We start from the raw sequence: 24904 nt of genomic DNA, 5'->3' as shown, positions 1-24904 counted from the left end.
GAGGGTAGGTAGCAGCAGTTACAGAGGCTGAGACTGAGGAAATACCTAGCAGCAGGGACTTAGGGCATTGGCACATACTCCATTGCAGAGTTCAACCTACCCAGTCTTCCAGCAGCCAGAAACCCTTTTAGCCCTGGCACAGTGCCACGTAAGTGAGCCTATAAGCTCTTCAAGGTTAGTTATTCTTATCCACCTGGGATTGGATACTGCTGGATACATCCACTACTTGGGAAATATGGAGGTTAAGCTATTGGTGTTGTCTTCGTTACTGAATAGATTTTTCTGTAACCGGTTCTGGCCCAGCTCCTCTCTTGGGCAATTCTGCTAAGTCTCTGGAGTGGATACTGCATGACTCTAATCCTTTTCTCCCTCAGGAACAGCTCGTTTCCTTTTATCTCCATACATTTGGGGTGACTGACAAGTCATTATTTGGTATTGGCAATGCAGTCATGCCTTAGGCTCTAATCAGGAATTGGGGCCCTTTTGTTGAGACAAAAAAATAGGCTCTGGCCCTGAGAGTTTACAATCTAAGTACATGAGTTGAGCATCTTTTTGGCCTCGATTGGTACTAGGAGTCTCACACATAGACTCCGCAGGCATAGTGCCATGTCTCCTTGCAAGAGGCTGCACTGAGTTAATTTCCTTATTTGTAAGAATAAAACCTAAAGAATTCCTGTAACTGCACTTCATGTGAGTTTGTTTGGCATTTGGAGCTTCCCTTCTTCCTTATGCAACAGTACAGAATGTAATCCTAAATTGCACCAGTAAGAAAATTCCAAGGGGACTCTCCTGAACCCCCCTTTTAATAAATGTTGCTTTCAAAACAGGGAGAGGGTTATTATTCAGAGGCTGTCCACTATAAAACCCCTGGGTATGCTCCTGATGTTGCATAGCCTGTTCTGAATTTACTTCCAAAGTGTACATTTTTACACACAAATGTTTCCCCGGGGGTAGACCCGTCTGACCTCCCTTTGGAGTGTTAATTCATTTGTGCAGAGATGTTGATATTTATCAGGTCATTCCACCCCACCTGCAGTTTTGAAACCTTTCCAACGTGCCTGTTGGCACAGTAAAGTTTACACCTGACTTAGCCAGTTGATATTTAACTTGGTCAGACTGGTGTTTCAGTCAGCACTGTATGAATTAGTAGAAACTAAGTACAAGAAGGGAAATGAACTAATGAGAATTCTTCATAATTAAGTCTCACATTCAATTGGACAAACCCCCACAACTTGCAACAGAGAGTCCCCAGATTTGTCTTCCGCACAATGACCAAACCATTTATCAAACTTAGCTGAGCCACAGAGCCGTTCCCCAATGGCTCAGTAGAGGCTGTCACAGAGAGCTCCAGGGAGCTGAAGAACTAATGCTAATAAGTCACTCTGTGTGAAAATTTCTGCTTGATTCAGTAGGGCTGAAACTTGGCTCCAAACACCCCTTAGACACATTTTTGAGTCAATAGTTAACCCAGCCAATGTAGAATCCAGTGCCTTTATATACCACCAATTGCCAGCCGCTGTCTTGTTCTGGTCTAGCAAACAAAATAATGTGTGTGTGTGTGGGGGGGGGGTGTCTCAAACTCAAGGTGCTATGGGCCTTCACAATCTTTTTTCTTTCTTTCCTGTTTTGAACTTGAGAAGGTAGACAAATGTGAAGTGTCCTCGAGCTACTGGGTAATTGATGCCCCTTTATAAGCTTATCTTGATTGTCCCTACCTCTAATATAGCCATACAGGAGAGTACGGAGCAGGAAGAAAGCCCCAGTGCATGGCCATGTGCAGGCCTAACCAGATCATAGTTCTAGGAGCAAGGAGAGAGCTGGTGTTGCAATGCTTGCAGAGGGGAAATGGACTAGTCAATGTGCAGGTCATCGTCAGAGCCATCATTCCATTCCCCTCTATCAGCTGGTCAGGTTTGAGGGGGGAAGTAAGCTGCACTCCAAAAATGGGTGAAATAATGTATGCTCCCTCTCTCCCTCCCCACAAGAACAAGAGACGACCAGGGAAGGAACTGTACCCAAGGGATATTCCTTCTTAGCTCCTTCTGAGCAGTGCAGCTAGGCATTACCCCCTACGCAGGACCAAGCTGAAAACCTCAATCTTCTAGACCTTACGGATTAACTCAATGATAAACAATGAACTTCCTTTGGGAAAGTTTGGACTGAAATCAGAAAGTCTTTCTTTGAGTCATTTTTAATTTAATATGGCCACAATAAATATGATGAGCCTGATTCTCATTTACAAGATGTCACCTTCACAGCACTCTGGCAGTGTAAAGGGGCCTTAATGGGAATGTAACTGTAACTTAAGACCACTTTAAGGCCTTTTTACACTTCCAGAGCATTGTAAAGGGGCATCCTTAGTAGACAATAGACCTGAATCTCATATGTATATAAGATCTGGTTCCTCACAGCTTTTTACTTTGTGTCATCAGGTACACCTGTGCAAAGTGAGTGTAAAACTGGTGTAGTAGACCTTAAATATTGATTTTCACGCTTTCCCACCTATGAAAAAATAGCAGAAAAATCTAGGAAATGAAATGCAAAACCCAAATCAAACCTTGCTAATGCAACATTAAGGTAGCACGGTTATTACCTGACTCTAATATAATGTTAACTCAGTTGTGATGCACATATTATATGGCCTGTTTTTCTAGTCTGTGGTTTTCTAGTCCTATTTTTCTAATTAAATGTGTAGCTTACTACTGTTTATGTAGTAAAATATGTCCCATCAAACGTATGGATGCACAACATAGCAAATTAGCATTGTTAGAACATTCACTGTTTTCATTCCCTGACTTTGTGATTTTAACATTGAAACCTTGACATTGCAGTAAAATGTGTGTGTGTGTGTGTGTGTGTACATACACACAATGGACCCTGGTCAAAGGGATTCTTAAATACCTAGAATGATAACTCACAGCAGAGTTATCATCAGGTGTCTTTTCATGCGGGAGACAAATATTATATCAGACCTTAACATTATTTTCTATGGGAAAGATTTTCAAAGGCACAAATGGGAATCAAGCTGGCTTAACTACTCAGAGCTTTGAAAATTTTCACACCCTGTGTGATGTAATTAAGCTAAACTAAGCGGGGTTGAGAGGTGGTTGAGAGGTGAGATTTATTATGGTGATGGAAGAACCCCTGTCTACACTTCAGCGCTTCTGTGGCCCAGCTGCAGCATTTTCAGTGTAGGCACAGATATCCTGAGAACAGTATGACTAACTCATGAACGAGTTCAGCTAAGTGGTTCTTAACAAGGGAAGATATATCTGTGTGCATGGAACCCATTTTATGGATCAGGAGCTACTTCACCATATTTAGTTTGAAAGAGTTTGACCTTATTTTGATTTTACTGCTGAATGAGTAGTCAGCCAAAAGCTATTTTCAGGGATTAAATGGGACTTAAGTGGTTCATATGCCCTCTGCACAGGAATTTCCCTGTTATACATATACATTAACAAATACATAATCAAATGTACTGCATACACAATTGACAAAATATCTTGCTATTTCCATGAAGGTTAATATGGGTAGGACGTTAAACTAGGAATGGAAGGAAGAGGATTAAGGGTGGGATTCCATTCCAAGAGATCTGCCATTTACTTCCAGCTGGAATAGGAAGGAAGACAGATAGTCCATAACAGAAGGGGAATATTTTTTTAGGAAGTGTTAATAGAGTTGCCTTAATGTAGACCTGATTTCATTTAACCTTGTTAAATCTGGAAGAGATAAATAGCACTTTAATTACATGCAGGTGGTCCAGTATTGGGAACTGTGGCAAACAACCGTGAAGACGGAAAAAAAGAATACAAAGAGTTGCAGCTAGCGAGGCAAGCAATATGGCAGAAGAACAACAATATGGGAATCTTCTCAGAAAATTGCCAGTTAATATATCCAAGGAAAAATCTCCTGGATCAGGGAGACATTTGGAAACTTCCATTCTTTTTAGTAATGAGAAGACAGTCCCACTAAATCACCTTGCTGTTCCAAAATCTCCAAGGGAAAAATACTAGTGCCATACAAGCCAAATGTATAGACAACCAAGACACGAGTATCCCTGTCTTCTCATACCACGCTCATCAGTGTGGTACATGAGTATCTCTATCGTTTTCATTCTAAAAATTCACTAATATTTCCTTACTTGTATATCTGAGCAAAGTTTAGAAGGCAATAATATGATACTTACATTTCTCTCCCATTGCCAGACATTTTGAACCCTCCAAAAGGACTCTGGGCATTTAAGGCATTGTAACAATTTATCCTGTCAAAAGAAAAGGAGCTAATCTGGGTGCATTGTCAGTTATGTATTTGGGAATCCAGTTGGGAGGACTAAACTCATAGAAATAAGGATACTAGCCAACTATTTGTAGTAACTAAGTAATTTCAAACATATTAAAAGAAACATAAGCAGTTTATCTTTTAAAAGCATAATCCTACTCCCAGTGCAGACAATGACATAATTCCCATTTCGACAGGTTTCAGAGTAGCAGCTGTGTTAGTCTGTATTCGCAAAAAGAAAAGGAGTACTTGTGGTACCTTAGAGACTAACAAATTTATTTGAGCATAAGCTTTCGTGAGCTACAGCTCACTTCATCGGATGAAAGCTTATGCTCAAATAAATTTGTTAGTCTCTAAGGTGCCACAAGTACTCCTTTTATAATTCCCACTGTCTTCAAAAGGCAGCAGGGTCAGCCCCTTGGATGCTGACGGAAAAAGTTAAGTAGCTTGAATTCAGCTTCAGTAATGAACTGTTAATTTGTTAACAAACCTCAATGCCATCTTATAACACTTTGCTATTAGATTTGAAATGGTCTTTTTCCACCTGATTTCCTCTGGGCCCTTTAGTTTATCCAGTCCTGACATATCAAATTACATGCTTTTGTTAACCCTCAGAAATGGAGTTTATCAGTCCCTAAGGATTAGGGACAATGGGTGCCTGTTGTTTTCTTGATGCTTTAACATCAGCAACTGCATTATTATTGGAGCATTCATCAGAAAAATCTAACAGAGTTTCCCCATTCTGAAAACAACACGGGACCTTATTATTATTTTATTAGGAGGATGATTATTATTTCCTATTATTTGTTTTCAGCAGTTCCTACCAGCATGCCAGCGGCTGAGTTTACAATCTAAAGAAGATGGGGGAAAGGGCACAATATACAAGTAAAGTGGGCGGGATGATGACAAAATACTTTTACCTCTACAGTTAGTAGATATCTAGACTGGGCCTGGGAAAGGGTGGAAAACTAGGGTTGAACAATGGTGAGTCAAACCCCTTATCTCCAACAGCAGGAATGCATGGTGACTGCTGCCTTACCAGACTGTCCCAGCTTGCATTGCTGATGAGACTGTCAGGGCCTTGTTTATGTCATTTGTAAAGACAGCAGCTACCAGTCCAAAATCTGAATTGTTGGCTCTCTCTATAACTTCATCCATGGTTTTAAATCTCAGTATTTCTTGAACAGGCCCAAAGATCTGCAACAGAGATTAATGGTTAATTTTTAAAACAGCCTTGGGATAAAAATCCCCATTTTTTTCCAGCTGTCTCCCTTTTCCTGTTTTACTCTTTACCAATTCCTAAAGGAATATTTATTAGCTGCACCAGCTCCCTGCAAAACTGTGTGAGCTTTCCCAAAGCAGAGCCCTAGGAAGAGTAGCCACTGAATGAATCCCATCCACTTCCTTTTCTCTTTTCTCAGCTCTGGAACTTGGCTAACTAAGACAGATTCTTTACCCAAACAGGTGCTGAGAGCTTCTCTACCCCTAAAGGGTATTGAGATGCACACCATTGTCCAGCAAGACCCATATTCCATTTACAGCAGTAAATTCCAACTCTAAAACTTTTATCTCCTAAAATAAATAAAATAAATTAAATCCTGTTTAGACACAAATTTATGATGATTATGCCCCCGAGAGGAAATTTGTGGATACCTCTTCCTTGGCAATCCGCATGTCATCTGTTACATTGGAAAACACTGTAGGTTCAATGAAGAAACCCTTTCTTCCTAGTCCTTTACCTCCACATTCGAGTTTTGCGCCTTCTGTAATGCCACTTTGGATAAGTTCCAGGATCTTGTTATACTGTTTCTTATCAATCTTAAAGGTTGAAGAAGCTGTGTTAGTTCTACTGCTTGAGAGTACTCTTGACTACAAACCAGAATGAGTCTGAGAGCATGTTCACAAACATTCACTTTGGCTCAAACTTGAGAGGTACTAAATACCTGCCACTCCTGTTGACTTCCTCATCTCAAAGAATAGTGTAACCCACATTAACCCTATATGGTCTTTGTCCTGCTATAGTGGCTGGTCCACAAATAGCAGCTAATGAGTCTGCTACTGCCTTCCATCTAATGAAGCTGAGCCTTTTGTTCAGTTGGTAGACAGGTCATGCCTTTAAGTCCAGATGCCTTACAAATGACCCAACCAGGGGGGTTTAGTTACAATTAGGTATTTTTAGTATTTTTTAGTACAAATTAGGTATTTTTCCAAATCTGCCTAATTTTTGTTCAAAACTCACCCCTTTTTGGAGATCAACAATCACAATTATGGCATTATGAACTTTTTGAAGGATGACAGCCTAGAGCAGAGACTTCTGGGAGTCTGCCTCTCCATTGCATGTGCTCATTGCACAGCCTGGAGGTGCACAGTGTAGATTTAAGGACAGAATCTACCTTTAATTCTATGAAGCAAACTTTGTAGAATTTGCCAGTATGCTCAGATAATAGAACGCAAGAGTGACTTTTCATGAAGGGGGAGAGACCTACTTCTGCACTGCAGCAGATAAGGTTGGCCCCTTTGGAACTATAATTTTTAAAATGCTTGTTATTTCAATCCCTGTGTACCACAACAAGGCATGCATTCATTAGCCACAAAACATGCTGTGGTTTGAATGAGAACCACAGTGCTAAACAGGCACCATCATACTCTCTATGCAGCCGGCCCATGTGTCATGAAGAGCTGACACATTATTCTTTACCTGGGGACCTTGTTCCGTAGTTGGGTCAAAAGGACTCCCCACTACTCTCCTCTTGGCACGTTCGACACTTCTTCTAACAAACTCCTCGTAGATCGACTCTTCCACGTAAATCCGCGAGCCTGCAGTGCAACATTGTCCTTGATTGAAGAAGACCCCCTGGTGAGCTTGTTCCACAGCATAGTCCACTACAAAACCAAGACAGCCACACACTGCTGTGAGAAGTAATTCACACACTGCTATTGTGCCAGCATCAGACATATTATTTAGTGTTGAGTTTTTATAACTTCGTAGCAGAATTACAGGATTTGGTTAAAAAACCAAAAACAAATTAAAAACACATTACTGTGGTATGGTCCTTACACGAGGATTCGTTTTATTTTATGTAACAATCCCTGTGAAAACATGGTACACAATGTGTGTTTTAAGTTTAAGAGCTCAAAAGCTGTAGACTATTAGGGCATGATTTTTGTCTCATTTACATGAGATTTGACATCTCTGAAATGCTGGTGATTTCAGTGGAGTTACTCCTGGACACCAATGGGAGGAAAATCAGGTATGTAGGGACAAAAATTCTACCCTTGGTTATTTGGGTGCAACAGATGCCTAGAACAGAATTTGGCCCTCACGGTATTTCATGTGCCTTTATAAAGATTAAAAATACCACCTTATTAAGCAGTAATGTCCAACAGGGTAGCCATTATCCCACTGTCAGTTGCAGCACTTTGGAGTTTGGAGTAGAATATGATCAATTTGGGGATTTTAAAAACAACAACAATGCTTTATTTTCAGAACATTCTAGAAAACCCTGTCTAAGAAACATGTCAAACATGTTTCCTTGTCACCATCATCTTGAAAAAGTAATTCAGCCTGTTTCCTGAAACTCATTCAAAATCTCTCAAGAAGACCCCACAAAGATTGAGAACAATAGCATTTAGAACTGGTTAACTGATTTCCTTTCTCTTTTCTTAACATACTTTTGCACTCCGAAGGGCTGTAACCATCCTCTTGTGGCTTTTCAAAGAAAGTATAGTTTCTATGGCTTTGCCACACTATCAGCAAACTTTCACACACGTTGTTCTGTAAACAGATTAAACAGTTCCTTTGTAACAGCCAGCAAAAACTCTTCAATGTTTAACTAGTGGCTTAGAATGGTTGGATGCTAGTAGTGTATTTGCAAGGAGGCCAAAACTTGCTATTGATCCTCTGTTTTGTATGATACACTGTGAACATACCTGGAATTTAAATTTAAACTTTTCTGTAGGACAAGCAGAATATAGGGTGGGGAAAGAAGCTCTTGAAACATTTATGGCATATGGGATCTGTAATAAGTGCTTGGCGGGAGAACAAGTTGCTGCCTGTCAATTGTCCGTGATTACTGAGCTTTGGGCAAGAACTGGACAACTGTTGAAGGTTGTTAATTGTAGAGATGGATTAATTAATATTTTGGCTGCTTGTTTCAGGTTACCTAAAATCACAAAGCTTTAGGCAGAACAATTTGTCCCAATCCAGGAGAATACTGTCAGGTTTTGTATACATGCCTAGTGGCACCTGCTTCAATTTAAGATGTGATTTCAGCCATATTAGTTAAACTGGTTGTAAAAATCATGTGGACAATTTCAGTTTGAATCACTTATTTTAATTTAGCATTTTATTAGAAATACTTTAAACCAGTTCATTAGGAATAGCTTTAAATAATTCAAAATAAACCTCTCAAGCCAAAATAAGGGTGTCCTTAAATGGGTTTGCACTGGTTGAGTTAAATCAATGCAAGTCTGTGCGTAGCAAGACTTGAGGCCTTGTCTGCATGGGAACTTTTTTGGGGGTATAATCTAAGGTGTGAATTAAGGCAGAGTTATAGTTACATGGTAAACCCTTTGTGTGGATGCCCTTATGCCACTGTAGTTTATGTCACTTGGGAAGGTTTTTAACCTGATAAAAGCCACTCTTCTACCTGAATAAGTGTGTCCACACAGGATTTATACCAGGCTAACCGTAGTTGTATCACTACTGTATATCATTAGAACTGCTAACTTTTTCCCATACCAACCAGCTCTCTGTAGTTGAGAGTTCTTCGACTTTATCCTAATCTTGCAGAGCCTATCTGAAGGCTTTGAAAGAGGATGTCAGGTTGTATCCTTCTGTTGCTCGGCATGGGGTCTAGTTAAAAACCCTAAACTTCTAGCCCTTATGGTTGCAAAGGCTTTGTCTACACAACGCACCTTTTAGCCACACGGCTGTGCCGCTAGAGGTGTGCCGCTCAAAGATGTGCAGGGTAGCCACTGTTTGTCAGTGGGAGAGAACTCTCCCGCCGACAAAAAACTTCCACCCCCAAGGAGTGGCCGTAGCTTTGTCATCAGGAGAGCGCTCCTGCAGATAAAGTGCTGTTCACACCGGCACTTTTCATCGACAGAACTTTGGTCTTGGGGTGGGGGGGTATTTTTGCCAGTGTAGACAAAGCCAAAGAAAGCTTTTCAAAGGTGCAATGAGTGCAGTGCGTCTGAACGGCAGCCTGAAACAATAGCTCAAAGCAAGGTGTGAACTGACCCATTCATCCTAATAAGGTGTTAACTTCAAAACCTCCTGCTGAACAATTTAAATGTCAACACTTTAACTACTTAATTGCTGATCATTTTAGCAGAAACTTCCAGCTAATGTGCTTATCCCACAATCCTAAAATGCTGCCCGCAACTTCTAAGGTGCCAAAAATCCTAAATTTCAGAGTAGCAGCGGTGTTAGTCTGTATTCGCAAAAAGAAAAGGAGTACTTGTGGCACCTTAGAGACTAACACATTTGTTTGAGCATAAGCTTTCGTGAGCTACAGCTGTAAATTGGTTAGTCTCTAAGGTGCCACAAGTATTCCTTTTCTTTTTGCAAAAATCCTAAGTATCTGGCCTGGTATGTGTGCGCCAGAATGGGCAAGAGGGGCTGGATCACTTGATGATTGCCTGTTCTGTTCATTCCCTCTGGGGCACCTGGCACTGGTCACTGTCAGAAGAGAGGTGGAACTTTGGTCTGACCCAGTATGGCCATTCTTATGTTCTAACTCCCAGCTGCACACACCTTACCTAGCTGCCAAACCTCCAGCTACCCTCTAAGGCTCTGACAAAGGCACTTATGCTTTGTCAATGCACAATTCTGCAGCACATTGCAAATCAAGAAATTTAGGAGGAGTGTAAAATGTACAATCAAATCACACAGCAAAAGGAATACTGCACGGATTGTATTATCATTGTCAGATTTAAGGAGATTGCGTAAGTGCTGACTTACAATCAGCATCTGCAAAAATGATGTTGGGGCTCTTCCCTCCCAGCTCCAGAGTTACTCTCTTCAAATTACTCCTTCCAGCTGCTTCTTGGATCAGCTTCCCAACCTGAAAGGAAATGGAGAAACATTTTACACACAATGCAGTCATACAGTTAACTGCACTAGCAAGCTCTGGATATCAGTGGGACACAGCTATTAAATAATCCAGCAGGTTCTTCAAATCCACAGATTCACGTAATAAAGAGACAACTTCCCAGGCCTTTCCCAGAACTGGAGGGTGGCCAAGACATGGGACAAACCTGACAATAGGCACGCCCCTTCAATAGCTGTGCTGAAATGGGTTTGGGTTCTTGTCACAGGGTAGCTAATCCCTGGGGATAGACTAAGCCTAGTGCCGCTGGAGCAGAGCAGGTGGGTCCAATCCAACCAATTAAAGAGGCCTGGGCTACAGCTGGGCCCATAAAGGGCTTCTAGTGGGCAGTTTGGATGGTGGCAGCGATGGGCAGGGGCAAAGAACTTACATGGAGTAGAGCTCGCTTGGGTGCTGGGTCCCTAGAGCAAGGGGCCAGGTGGCTTGGGGTTGCTGCTCCAGGAAGGGAGCAGAGCTGACTGAAACTGGGAAACTGCCAGGAGCACCAGGGACCCCTCGGGGTAAGGGGCGGGGGGCAGCCCTGAAGCCTAAGGCTAAGGAGTGAGTTAAAAGACTGTTTTTGAGTTTGTCTGCTGGCTTCTCTTAAGAAAATAAACCTCCTTGCAAGAGATCGGGCATGGCAGCATACGTTTTGGAGCTGGGGAAAAGCCTGGCTCAGTGATCATTTTCTTCTAGTCTTTCTATTGCCAGGATCAATAGGAGAAATTAAGCTGAAATCTGTGTAACTGGAATGACTTCTTACACAAGCCAGTTATTTTAATTATCTATGGAGTAAGTGCAAAGGGTTTTCCATACCATTAACAAGAGGTTTAGGCTGACCACTTTCTGTTGCTACTGAAAAAAGGTCACTTGTACTAGCACAGAATGCATTAAGTTCTTCTTTAGTAATAAGCACCATCATGCTTCTTTTATACAGTACAGCAGTTAGTAATACGATCACTTTAATTGTATTGTAATTTATTGCAATCCACTCCGAACACACTGACATTTTCCAGATTGTTAGCCAAATAAGTTCTGAGGAATGTGTGTGTGTGTGTGTACATATATATATATATATATATATATATGTACACACACACACACACCCTCTCAAACATTCAATTTTTAGTCCCCAAAGAATTAAACTAATTTGAAGAGTGAAATTATAAACCAGAGAATATCACCTCATCTTAAAATTAGCGGCATTATATATAGGATTAACAGCATACAGTAGTTACAGAAGGATTGCACAGGCAAAATACAGCGCACACATACCAGGCCAGGTAGTAAGCTGCATCACAGCTAGAACAGGTAATAAGGGTGGGAATCAAAGGTGGTTTTGAGATTCCTTTGCACCTTCTCAATCCTAGGGGCCATTGGAGGCAAATGCAGCCCCTGGTGTAGTTTGGAGCAGCCCTAAGAGATGATTCTTCACGTGAGGATCAATAAAGTTCAGCACCAGTCTGGCCACCCCCACCTTCTGCTAGCCATACCTATGACATGCCACCTATGCCAATGTCAGAAAGGTCGTGTAGCATGGAGCCGGAGCTGGTAACACCTGCTCTATGTTCCCTGGAGATTCCCCTGTGCTGGGGAAATCCCCAATAACCAGTTTAACTAGATTTCTGCTTGGTTTCCATTGTTTGAACTGCATTATTATGCCCATTTTGTAGGTTTGGGAAACAGTCACGGGGAGAGTAAGGCCCTGATATAGTAAAACATGAGTACAGGGTTCCGTGCTCTGCTGAAAAGGGATGGACTTAAGCATGTTCTGAAGTGCTTTGTTGAATCAGGGCCTAAAGTTCAGATCCTCAAAGGTATTTAGGCAACTAAGGAGTTGGATGCCTAAAAGCCTATGAGAATCTGGGTCTAAATTACATGCCCAAGGTCACACCGCAAGTCAGTAGCTGGCTGACATACATGTACACATGCATTTTGATTCCCAATCCTTCTCTCTAGCCATTAGAAATCAGTCTTTCCTTGTGCAAAAATCCCATCGGCAGCTGAACTTTCATCTACACTTTGACTGTGCTGCAGGACCTAGCTGTTGATATTTCTCAATGTTAAACTTCTACACACAGGGCCAGGTGACTGTGACTGCCAGCATTAAGGGGTTAATGGGAGAGACGCTGACCTACAGAATTAAAGTCAGTCTGCTGGAGAAAGTTAAGTCAGCACTGGAGTAATCATAAATGAAATAGAAACCCAGGGCCCCCACCAGAAAAAACAAAGAAAAAAGCCCACAGGATAATTAGGGAATTGTCAACCATTCCATGTAACTCAGTGATTAACTGTGTATCTGGCGATACCACTATCAAGTTTGACTGTGGATTTTTTAAAAATAAATTAACTTCAGCATCTTTTCTTTACCTCTATATTGATGAAACAGAGTGCTGACATTATCATGAAATTCCTTACATATCCCCTTAATTGGAGCTGATTTTACCACTATGTTTAACTGACAGCCGGGCCACACTGAATATGTTTAACACGTCACTTAGAAATTCCAACATCTCCCAAACAGGTATGAAATGTACGTTTGAAAATCAGCTAGAGCCTGGCCGTTATAGTCGGTGCTCTAGCCAATGGCACTCTACAGCCTTATGGCTTCAGCCTCCCTCTTTGAAAGACCAATAATTAACTAGTTCCACCCCAAAATCACAATACAAACAAAAAGCAGAACATGTTAAGGAGGACAAAATTTATCTTTCCTGCCACCCCACCATTTCCACTTTAATGTCACAATAATATTTGTGACCAAGTTAAAAAAAAGATTAAAACACCTGGCAAAACACGTGGTTGCCAACAGGGCCGGATTTACACCTTACGTCCCCTAGGCACAGAATCTTCAGCACCTCTCCCTCCCCCCGCCCCTGCCTACAGCTGACCTTAGTGTGTGCTGTAAAAAATGAAACTTTTAACCCACTTTTAACTTTAAGGAACCCTGAGAATGCTGGTGCCCCTAGGCACATGCCTATTGTGCCTAATTGGAAATCTGGCCTTGGTTGCCAAATGTTATAGGACCCAAGGGGCTGGAGACCATGATCCTAATTTGGAAATGTGTTGTCTTTAATATACAGAGGTTGTCAACGTTGCAAGAATAAGCTTAACAGAGAGTCTTACTTCAGCCTTAACACTGGGAATAAAAGCACGTTTATGGGTGGTAGGGCACAAAGCAGCTTACTACGGGGCACGCTCCTGAGTAAGCACTGGCATTTTGTTCAGTCAGTACAGTGCTCTGTGCACTCATGGCATGAGGGGAGCCTTAAGGAGGGTACTGAGGCTGTGATTATTTATTGAGAAAAGGAGCCTTTTTCATTTCTCTCTTCATCCACAGCGAGAGTTACCAAGGGATAAGTGATAGCGTTCCAGTCCCTGTAGTCTTTTAGTTCATGCTCCCTGTGGTGTCTCTTAGCTCTATCTGTGAACTTCCAACAGGCAATGCAGCGTAGCGAGGGAACTTTGGAAACGAGGACTCCCCCACAGATAATGGAGCTGAGCTGATTAATCAGCAGGAATGTTGGCACAGAAAACCTCAACTCCCCATCCTTGTTTTGAATAGGCTGCAAGATAGATATCAGGAGTATCCCTGGATAAGTTGTGAAGTACCATAACCCTGTAAACTGCATGGAGGGTGTGGGTAGATGTAATTTGGCTCATCTCAAAGAAAACAATCTGTTATGTGGGGTGAGGGGTGGTGGTGGTTGGTTGGTTGGAGGGGGAGGGGAACGGGACACCCAGCTGTACAGGACACCTCTGTTCAAAACAGCTACTTGAATCGCAGTCCCTAAAAGTATTCAATTATTAAACTGATGGCTGTTTTCTTTGTATTAATTCAATAATTGACAGGCGCACTCAATAGTTTGCTTTGTTTTTGAATGATTAATCTTTCTTATCAGAAGAGACTCATCTAGTCACATATTAAATAGGAGTGTGCAAACCAGTTTGGGATGAGACCCAAAACTTTACCCAAATTCTTTTAGAGGGTGGGGTTTCGGGTAAGCTATTGCACCCATTAACTTTTATTTTCATGTGCCTCTGCGCTTTCTGATTCCAGACAGAAGTGGAAGTGCCAAAATCATACAAGAAAAGCTATAATTTCTAATCTTACTAAACCCCTGGAAATCTCAAAACCTCTTTCCCCCACCACAAAAACCAAAACAAAGCCCTAGTCCTGTGAGGTTTCCACTCCAGTCCTGAATAGTGCATTTGAATGTTCAGGTGCTTCTCTGACCTGAAGCTCCCAATGTTTGGAGGCTGTTTAGTGGTTTAAGAATCAAGTAAGCACTACCTATAATCCTTGGATTCACACAGCAGGGTCAGTTTAGCCTTTTAAACTTCTGAGGTAAAAGAATTCAGTGGGATTTTTCGACAAAACCTTTAAAGCTGAGATGTTGCTTGCTTTGTGTGAACTTTGATTCCAGATTGTCTCCAGAGCACTCAGTATAACCCTATTTGACCACATGAGGTACTCTGCTTCTAAAGTGACCTTGGGGACTGTCCCCAGGCCAGCAAAGATTAGTGAACTTCACAATCCTGAAGTGGACAAGAGTAGCTTTTGGTATGTAGCCTTATCCTGGAGGAAGGACAACTTCCTAGCTCTCTACCAAATGCAATAAGGAAAAAAAAAAGAATGATTTTATTTCGGGTATCCTAGTTATTCAGGAAGCAAAAGTTGCCCAGCAGAATGAGTGACAAAAATTATCAAGAGGGCTTAAGCTAAAATTATGAATGAATTATAATATATCCTTCCCAAAGCCTCCTGTATTGGGCATTTCAGTAGTATGATTAACTGACAGACTTCTGGAAAGGGAACACACAGCCTTTAAGAATTTTATTGTTAGTGGAAGAAAAACCAGGACGTAATCCTGCAAGAAGATCCTAAAACAAGGAAAGATTTTATGATAGAAGAGAGCTGACACAACTCATTACTCATGCAGTAGGTAGACATGCTGTCTATATCATGCAACATGACATTCATCTCACTTAGGAAATGAAAGGAGAATCCTGCTGAGTAAATTAGAATAAATGGTAATACAGCTGTTAGCTACAAACATTTGTTTGGCATGAATCAATCTTGACTCTCCTGTAGCTTGCTTTGATGGTCTCTCTAGTCTCTTGTTGACTAATGATGAGATCATGGTTTGTTAATCTAACTGCATAAAGAAAACACTCTGCCAAGCAAAATGCAGACCGCTTTGTTGGGTTTTATTGAAGTTGTTTATGGACCTTGTGTTTACATAGGCATCCAAACCCATTTATTGAATATTTATTTGACTTATGCACATAACTGCATGAACATAGAACTGAATCATATCTTTAATCTGAGTTACTCTGTCTGCTTTTTAATGGGATTTAGCTTGAACAACATGGAAACCAGCCACGTAAAATACATTTCTTGTTGGCCAGCGCTTCAAATGTTTAGCATGCTATCTGTGATTCCTATCATCTTGAGAGCATGTAAAAACTGGATGGAGTTGCAAACCAGTTCAGATTTGGAGGAAACACATTTGTTTTTGAACAGAAGTTATTGATACACATTAAGCATTTGCTGAGCAAACTGCTGGATAATATGTAGCAACATGAAAATTTATATTAAAACCTTCCCCTTGTCAATACATTTCTAATCTATATTGTATTATTTTCATCCTTTGTATTGACTATATACTTACCAACTACAGTACTATATGTTTTGCTTGAGTCATTAGATATTATTATTAGTCCTATATGTCCTTACAAGAACTCATGCTTTGTATACACATAGACATTGCATTAGTTGTGTTAGTATCTTATAATGATAACACTATTACTAGTTTAGTAAATGTAACATAAAAGGCCTGATTCTCAACCTGACCTCAACTCCCTCCATTTTTGAACAAACAGTGTGTTATGGGTGTAAATATAAAGTTAATGTTTTAGTGCATTCAATAATGCCTCCCTCTCATGACTGTGAAGTACAGGCTGGGACTAGCTGGTTAGAATAGGCAATATAAGCTTTATTGAGTGTATTGTTGTGTGTATTTGTTGGGAGATAGAAGACCAGAGAGAACTAGATAGTCCTATGTGTCCGGTGATCTCATGGACTGTTGCCAAATGCTTATGACTATATCATGAGTCTGTTGATTTGGTGGGTTGTTTTTTTTGTTTTTTTTTTTAAAGGCCCAGGACCTTGAGCCATGGGATTAGGTGAGAATCACAGCTTTCCTTTTTTAAAATGAAATAAGTTTCTAGTCCTCCTGGCTGTAGAGAAAAACTTGAAAACGTGACCCCCTAAAGGCTCAAACCCACAAAGCTACATAAAAAGAATCCCAAATGTATCTAATGTGTTTAAGCCAATCACGATATTTTTAAATTCAGGGTAAGCAAATAAGAAGCTGCTGCCTCCGCAAATCATGTGCAAAGTTTGAACCTGTGTGCTTCAGATATTTATTGGCTTTTACAAACATTTTAACATCAGATGGTGTTCTAAAACTAGGATAATGCTATTTTTAAAATGTTCCACTTATTGGCCTCAGCCATGGTAACTTAGCTGGCTGTCCAAGTACTGCATGCAAAACACTTACACAGGCATTTTTGGTGGCTGCAGAATTTGGCTGGCAACTACAATAATGGCTTTTCTGTCTTTCTGAGCCCTTTCCCGCTCACTATTTAGAGAACCTGTCTTTAAAGAATGAAAAGATCTTAGGAAGAGGAAGAACTGCCGCTCAGCATTTGAGATATGTGTAAATTGCTGCCCCTTCACAAGAATGTATGTTGTTGTAAACAATGGCTGCAGCAGTTCATTTTACTATAGGGAAAGAAAAGATAATGGCTCAATTAATACATGACCTCATTCCATACAGTGAAAAAAATGTTTAAGGTGCTTTAGGAGCAGTCTTCAGTTCTCACTTCTGTCCACCATTAATATTGCATTATCTAGTGTTGACAACCTACAGGGATCTGTAAAATGATAAAAATGAAGATATCTCCTGCCCTAAAGAAGTAGTAGTCCAAAGGCAAGTATAGGGACACACTAGGAAATCCAGAGCTTGGGATAACTTAGGTTCTTAAAAGATCATTTGATTGTATGTAACTTTAACATAATCACTCCTTGTGGGCCTCCTGAAGAACTGTATTTTTAAAAGGGATGTAAATGTGCAGAAGATAGTGAGATGGTGAGGAAATCAAACGGAGGCTGGCATAGAAAAAATGCATGCAGATGGCTATGGGAAACAAGGCAACAGGGGTAAAATCCTGGCCCAACTGAAGTCAATGGCAAAGCTTCCATTGGCTTCAACAGGGCAAGGATTTCACCCTGGACTGGCACCAATGGTTGGGCAGAGAGGGTGAGGGCAATATGACAGGAAACCAAACCCATGAGGTAGGTGGCAAGAGCCGAGTCATGAAGAGCTGAGAAAGCGAGGAGGAGCCCTGTAAACTCAAAGTAGTGGAAGCCCATGAGGAAATACAAATAGGTGGTGACATGGTCAACTCAATTGCTGAGGAAGGTCCCATTTGGCAGCTAAAGTCTGACCGATGGGGTGGATGGAAAAAAAGGGTGTCAATGAGGTCAGAGAGGAGAAGGTTGCAATAACTGAAAAGGGACACGATCGGGGCCTGGTTCATTAAAAAGCACCTAATAGAAACAACCAATCTTGTTAGAAATCCCTCCATCAAGCAAGCTGTTAAAGAGTATCAACCAGTGCAAGCAGATAAGCCTAAAGGGACCATGGCAAAATGTTCCAAATCTGGATCTTGTGCTCAGTATGATTTTTTTCCCCTTCAGTGCATTGGTTCTCAAAGTGTGGTTCATAAACCACCAATAGTCTGGAGAACTTTTCCTAACGAGCCATTGAGAACCATGCATTGGGGGATTAGGAGAGGAGGTGATGCATGGAGGGATGTTTCTCTTGTAAAGTGGTGTAAAATGAGATGAAAGAGATGAAGGACCACTGTTTTGTGCATGAGATGAGCCATGAAGGAAGGGGGATGGGGGAAGGGAATAGTGATAGTATCAGGGAAAACATGATTCATGGGATGGGAAGATGAAAGGGAAGCATAGGCATATTTTGACTTTATATTTGGGGGTGGAGGGGGACAGCTCCAGTCAGGCCAATGGGGCCATGCATGGGGTAGGCAAATTCCACACCTGTCCAAGGCTTTCAGTTTGGGGAGGGGCAAAACTCCCTGGTCTCCCCAAACTATGCCCATGAAGGGAAGATGGTCTTTGCACACACATGACATTTTAAAACAATTCTCAAAGTGCCCAAGAGTCTGAGACAGAAATAGAGAAGAGCTGGAGAGTACAAACTGATCAACAAAACAGTCACAAACCTCACACCTGAGCCATCAGGAAGTGACTAGTTCATATTTTGATTGATTCAAGTGCTATAGCAAGTTCTGCATGGATTCTTCTCCTCTCTAATCTGAATTAAACTCCCTGAAAGAGACAAATGTCCCCCCTTCCACTTAAAGATCCATGAAAGGCACACTTGCAAAAATGTCTGCCTCATGGTTCCTTGGTTCTATGAGGTGAAGCCAATGGGCATGCAGCCCTTCAAATGGATGGGATGAGGGGCTTATGGAGGCCAGCTATCCATTGGCTCTTCCACTGTGGTTAGGCATTACTTGCTTGACTGAAGATTATGGAGATGCAGTCAATGCTGCTGAGTACATCAATAATCTATGTGTCAATTTGAAATATAAACTCGCTCTGTCTCCTGCTAGCAAGTCAAACCATGCACCCCAACTTGCACAGAGAAGAGCTTGTGTAATATGGCATGCTGGTGGCTTTACAGTGGGAGAAGACAAAGCATCTGGCCACCTGACCCGATGTATTCCCCCGACTCCTTTTCCATGTGATTAATTTGGTTTTACTGAGCTAGGGTTGCCAATTTGGTTGGGCGTATTTCTGGAGATTTCATCACATGACATAATCTTTATTTAAAGACTAATCTTCAATTCATGGAGACTCCAGGACAATCCTGAAGGGTTAGCAACCCTATTTTACTCCCCTTCATGCTGTGCTGCAGAAGGGAGTGAGTGGGGAACTAGGTGGACTGAAAAGTGAGTTTGGCTCAACCAGCAGATTCTGCCAAGTTCTTGATGGGGGCGTGTATTCCTCTGGATTCAATGGGCATTCCATTGCCATTATCATGAATTACACTTGTTTACTGAGAGAATAGAAGCCTTTTATCACTCCATCAATTGGGATCATATTGTCTCTCTCAGGTTAGGAGAGGGAAATGAGAGATGCAGTTTATAGCCCTGATTGAGGAAAGCATCTCTATTCAAGACAGAACTTAAGCATATGCTTAAAGTTAAGCATGTTCTGACGTGTTGTCTTGAACAGGCATGGATATAAAGTACGTTCTTCAGTGCTTCCCTGAAGCAGGGCCTAAATGAGTTAGAGATTGAAGTCAAAATATGAGAAAAAACTTGTCATCTTTGTATAGACCAAGACTTGAGCCCTCACAATGGACTCCAGCATGGAGTCACAGTCATGCACTTGGTCTCTCTTAGTCTTATTTCTTGTGTTTGTTGAATTTTTATTATTTATGAAATTGTACCAAGAATGACCTCTTCCCCCCACCCTCCTTAAAGGAACGCTGCTGAAAAAGAGACAATAAAACCCAATTAATGCTGATTCTGCAAACATAAGATTTTTTTTGCAGGCAGTTGGGGAGCTTAATTAGCTTTTACCGGAAAATATTGATTGTTTACGGTATAAGCAAGAGGTTCTAGTGGTGGAGACTTGAGAAAAACCCCATGCTACAGGCACTTAAACTGGAATAACTTTGCTTTTCTTCTGATAGGTTTTATCATTAACTTGTTGGAGCTAAAATAGTAACTGCCTGTGCTAGCACCTGGAAGAGCTGTGGGACTGGAATATTCTGGCTCTGGGTATATCTGATGGCTGTAAGAAACCACATCACTGGAATATACAACTGACCTGCTGTACGTAAGAGTAGACAAACAAAATATTTCCATTTTTATTTCATTAAAAAATGTGAAAACTGTTTCTGAGAAGTCTGATGCTCTGTATAACCATTGATATTACAGGACCATGTCTAAAATGTTACAGTGTTGACTTGCTGTTATAAGAATTCAGTGTTACAGGAAATCAGAAACAATATGGAACAGTTTACACTAACTCTGCATTAAAATGTTCCATCTGTTCTTGCTTTAGGTTCTTAGAGAATTGCTTTTTCATCTCAGTAATGCTTTTCACTTCCTATTAGTAAGGCTTTTAAAGGTAGGCACTGAGTTAGTATAAAACCCACAGCTTTTGAGTTTTAAGCGCCTATTAAAACTAAAGCTGTCTTGAACTACAATAAAAATTTATTTTGGCTACAAAAGACAACTTTGAAACCTAACCCATCTGTATTATTTCTCCTCCAAACAGCGCAACATCCTGTATAATAGAATATTTATCTTAAACACACACCACATACCTTTGTGAAAACAATTGTTTCAACTTAATTTATTGGGGGGGTGGGAGGGAGAGACAGAGCTCATATTAAGATTTCCAATATTCTATGATGCTAATTTCCAATATTCTATGACGCTAACAGAACAGGAGTTGTAATGAAATTGTTGCAATTTTTCAAAGTAATATGAAATCTGATGTTTGTTGCAATTGACTTTGTTACTTTTTATATATTATAACCTAAATTTTCATAAAAATCCACACATAATTACACATGGTAAATTTTCTACAAGGTAATTTTGTGTGTAAACTAGGCACACAATTGCATCCACATTATACTGACAATTTAGGCCCATACACTGTGGTACCTACGATTCATTATAGATTTTATTGTACCAAAAAGTACTGAAAGTAATAGATTCGCTTGATCTCGCAGTCATTGCACACACAAGTTTCCCAGTGACTTCAGTGAGAGTTACCATGCATGCACATAAGGATGGCAGGATCAGGTTATAATCTCACACCAAGAGTAAATCTATCTCACTATGGAGTGTAGTCTACCCTTGATGCACACAAAATGTCCACTGAGCCTAGTGGGAGTCATGTACACATATCAAGGAGGGAACAGACCCCTAGAATTGTAGGATCCATCCATACAATAGTTTGTCAAAGTCTCAATGGAACAGGGCCTGTTATTAGTACTCTCTAAATATTACCAATCCTGAAACTCCCATTGAGATTCCTCTCCTTCTGGTTTCCTTTTTTCCTCTCCTCAGACTGAGAGATAAGGACCCTTCTATGGTGGCATCAGCCTGTAGCACCTCTATTATCCCCAACTCCTGAATGATAACAGCGGTCTTTGTACATATTTGATAGTTAGGCAAAGTCACTGTTCTGGTTGGTTCAGCCCCCTTTATGTAGATTAAAACCATTCTCTTCAGAGTTAACCTCTTCAATAGCTTCTAGGTCACACAGATTATGGACACCAAAGAGGGACTTGTGCACTGTATGGCTTATACTACACAATCTATCTACCCATGTGTCCTAATTCATGTCCTCACAAGTCCATAGGAAATCCTACCAATATTTTTCCACATGTGCTTCTTGTGCCATGGTATTTGGTACAGCAGGTGTTAAGGGGAAAGTGACACCTCTGCTTTGGTAGTGTGATAATATGTAGATTTAGCTGGGAAGGACAGACCGTTCTGGTGTGAGTATATCCCTTCTGCTGGATGACCCGGAGGAACTTCAGTCAAGAGCTTGGCTATTGTTCCCTAAATATTTTCTGGATTGATATCTTACAGTAACATATTTTAGAATACACTTACCTCAGTAGATCCAGTAAAAGCAATTTTATCTATGCCAACATGAGAAGCTATTGCTGCGCCTGCAGTTGGACCAAATCCTGGCAAAATATTGACTACTCCCGGCGGAAAGCCAGCCTAGCAAAACAGAATTAGAGGAAACATGGTTTGTGAAAATTGACCAAGCAAACTAAACTAGACGTGCTGTGGTAGTTCCTTAGCTGCCAGGAGAGCAGGAGACATTATTCCTGTCAATTATTCTTACCTCCTTGACGAGGGCTCCCATATAAAGCGCGCTGAGTGGTGTTTGCTCTGCTGGTTTAATAACTACTGTATTGCCACAGCACAGAGCTGGGGCAATCTTCCATGCAAACATCAGCAGGGGGAAGTTCCACTGTAGGAAAAAATAAAAGTTGATAGATGGAAAAATATTGCAGTGGTGCTTTGTTTTCAAGATGTCAAGCTGCTACCTCACTGATTTCTCAGGCTTATCCTCCACATAAATCTTTCCCAGCACAAAGCAAGGGTTTTTTTTAATTACCACCATTAAGAAAGAGGCAATAGTGACCTTTCAATTCTTCTTTCTCCTCTACTCAAAGAATTATAACCTCCGCCCCCCATCTTCTCAAAAAGAATTTTGGGTTTGACGTCAATTTTTTTAATCCGAGCTTTTAATTTCATTGACTATTTTGCAATTGGCACCTCTTCCCCCCCGCCCCCCATTCAGGACAAATAGCTGCTGGCTCTGTGGTGTTCAGAAAGAACTATTTTGCATCAGTGCCAGATTATATAGATAGATTTCTAATCCTTGAATGCTTTTTAAGAACTCCAGAGCATTTCTAGGCAAACCCATACATAATTAACTGATGGGATTATAAGAAATAACTCCCACACACACACACCCCTCCCAATATCTCTACAGTGTCAGCACTCTGTATTATCTATTTATTTACCAAGGAAGTTTTAACATGTTTACAGATCATTGCCATGGAAATATCAGAGACAAAAAGATAGTCAACTATCTGTGTCATTTTCATTACAAGTTCTTCTTGAACAATTGGTATGAAACACACAAGAAAAAGAGAGACAATAAATTGATCCAGACAAATTATCTGCTGGTGTAAGCGACTCCATTGACTTCAACTGAAGGATGCCAATTTACTGCAGCAGAAAATTTGGCCCATTATATTTATTTGCTGCACAAAATGGGTTAGGATTCCATCTGGTAGCAATCATCAAATGTATCGGGCCTTCTGCATTTGGGCCTGATCCTGCAAACACTTATGCATGTATGTTATTTTACTCACATGAGCGGTCCCATTGATTTCATGTGAGTAAAGTTATTCACATCTGCGGTTGCAGCATTGAACTCATAGATGTAACTACAATAATCTCACTTGGAAGAAAATAGAAATATCAGTCATGAAGAGTCAGCCACTAGCTAGAAGGTGTTACTGCCTGATGCACATCAGCTGCCACTCTCATAGACCGCTCGCTGGACCCTGGCAAGCTTGAAAAAATACACAAATGTCTTTCCTTCACCAAACACCCAATTTTTTCCCCCCTCAGTTGTTTATAAACTTTGGAGACAGAGTGATGTTTTAATTCCATCACCAGTATATAAGCCTGGGAGTGGAGACATTGGGCCAACAGTATGCTGACAGCCTGCACTTCTGTCGCCTCTTGCGGTAAAGCTCTGAAGAGTTGTATAGTGCAAAATGTGGCAGGGTGAAAATAGGCATTCCTAGTTAGGAACCTTGCAAGGTCTTTCCTCATTCTTCTCCAGGAAGGTTTTGCTACGTAAGACACTAAAAATCAAAATAAATACAGCTTCAACCTACGTCTCTGCACAAAACATATGTAACGGATTATGTGTTTGGACTGTGCTGTTAGTGCCTAATTTACAGCTCGATCCTGGCCTAGGACATATCTACCTACTGGATCTCCTCTCTCCTTATGTCAGGATGCCACAGCTGTGATCAGCAGAGGCACCTGAGCTGGATCCCCCTCCATTTAAAAGAGAGGAGCTCAGCAATAGAGCGTTCTCCATGAGGGGAATCTCAGGTCTGAGAAAAGCTTTGCACCCCTGGCCCCAAATGGCCCGGGTTTGTTAACTTTCAGGGTATGCTGCAGGATTCAAGGCTACAGTGGAGGGTAGGTTTTGATGGGGGTTAGATGTGGAGCAGGGAGGGGAGTTTTGTGCAGTGCTGGCTGTTTAGTTTTATTTTTGTAGTACATTGCAGGGGTGGCTAAAGCCTTGGATAAGGTTCCCCTTTATACTTTTGTACAAATCTAAATCAAGTAAATAAATCCTATATTCTTTAAGATCTTGGGCACCTCCAGCAGAGTGTTCAGTATCCGCAGTGCCCAGTCACTTCAGCAGAACATGTCCATTGAGGGCACTGAGCAGCTCCCAGGAAATTAAGGGCATTAAGGTTCTGATCCTGCAATCACCTACTCACATGCTTAACTTTACACAAGTTTATTGCCATTGAAGTCACTCATTCCACAGAGCTGCTCATGTGACTAGAAGTTCAGAACATGTGTAGGTGCTTGCAGGATGGGGCTTAGACTGTGAGCTCCTTCACATGGTGTTCATATAGAGTGCCAGCCACAAGAGTCACCCGTTACAAAGAAATATAGTAATAAATAGTAAGAGAAAAAAGGCCTTGACACTGTTAAAAATAATCTTTTTTGGGTTGCTCCTTTTTATTGAAATTGCTGCGTATTACAAACACACCCTGGCCGCTCAGGGGCTTGCGGTAGACATGAATAAAACAAAAACCAACATCAACAAAAAATTCTTGATTAGTTCCCCA

At 41.1% G+C, this 24904-nt stretch overlaps 1 protein-coding gene across 2 annotated transcripts in view; it reads right to left on the bottom strand.

Moving 5' to 3' along the window:
- The window catches only part of ALDH1A2 (aldehyde dehydrogenase 1 family member A2), a 69043-nt gene that overhangs the window by 2817 nt on the left and 41322 nt on the right, over positions 1-24904 (bottom strand). For both annotated transcript variants that reach the window (XM_048867208.2, XM_048867207.2), the window contains exons 6-12: positions 22351-22479; positions 22110-22223; positions 10247-10349; positions 6980-7164; positions 5935-6099; positions 5321-5478; positions 4190-4264 (exon numbers count right to left, since the gene is read on the bottom strand). In XM_048867208.2, the coding sequence (XP_048723165.1) occupies positions 4190-4264; positions 5321-5478; positions 5935-6099; positions 6980-7164; positions 10247-10349; positions 22110-22223; positions 22351-22479 (929 nt within the window). The remainder of the gene's footprint in view (positions 1-4189; positions 4265-5320; positions 5479-5934; positions 6100-6979; positions 7165-10246; positions 10350-22109; positions 22224-22350; positions 22480-24904) is intronic.

The sequence above is a fragment of the Caretta caretta genome, chromosome 10 (genome assembly GCF_965140235.1).
Source record: "Caretta caretta isolate rCarCar2 chromosome 10, rCarCar1.hap1, whole genome shotgun sequence".
NCBI classification, from domain to species: Eukaryota; Metazoa; Chordata; order Testudines; family Cheloniidae; genus Caretta; species Caretta caretta.
Note: the sequence above shows the minus strand (reverse complement) of the source record. Positions and strands in the feature narration are given on the sequence as shown.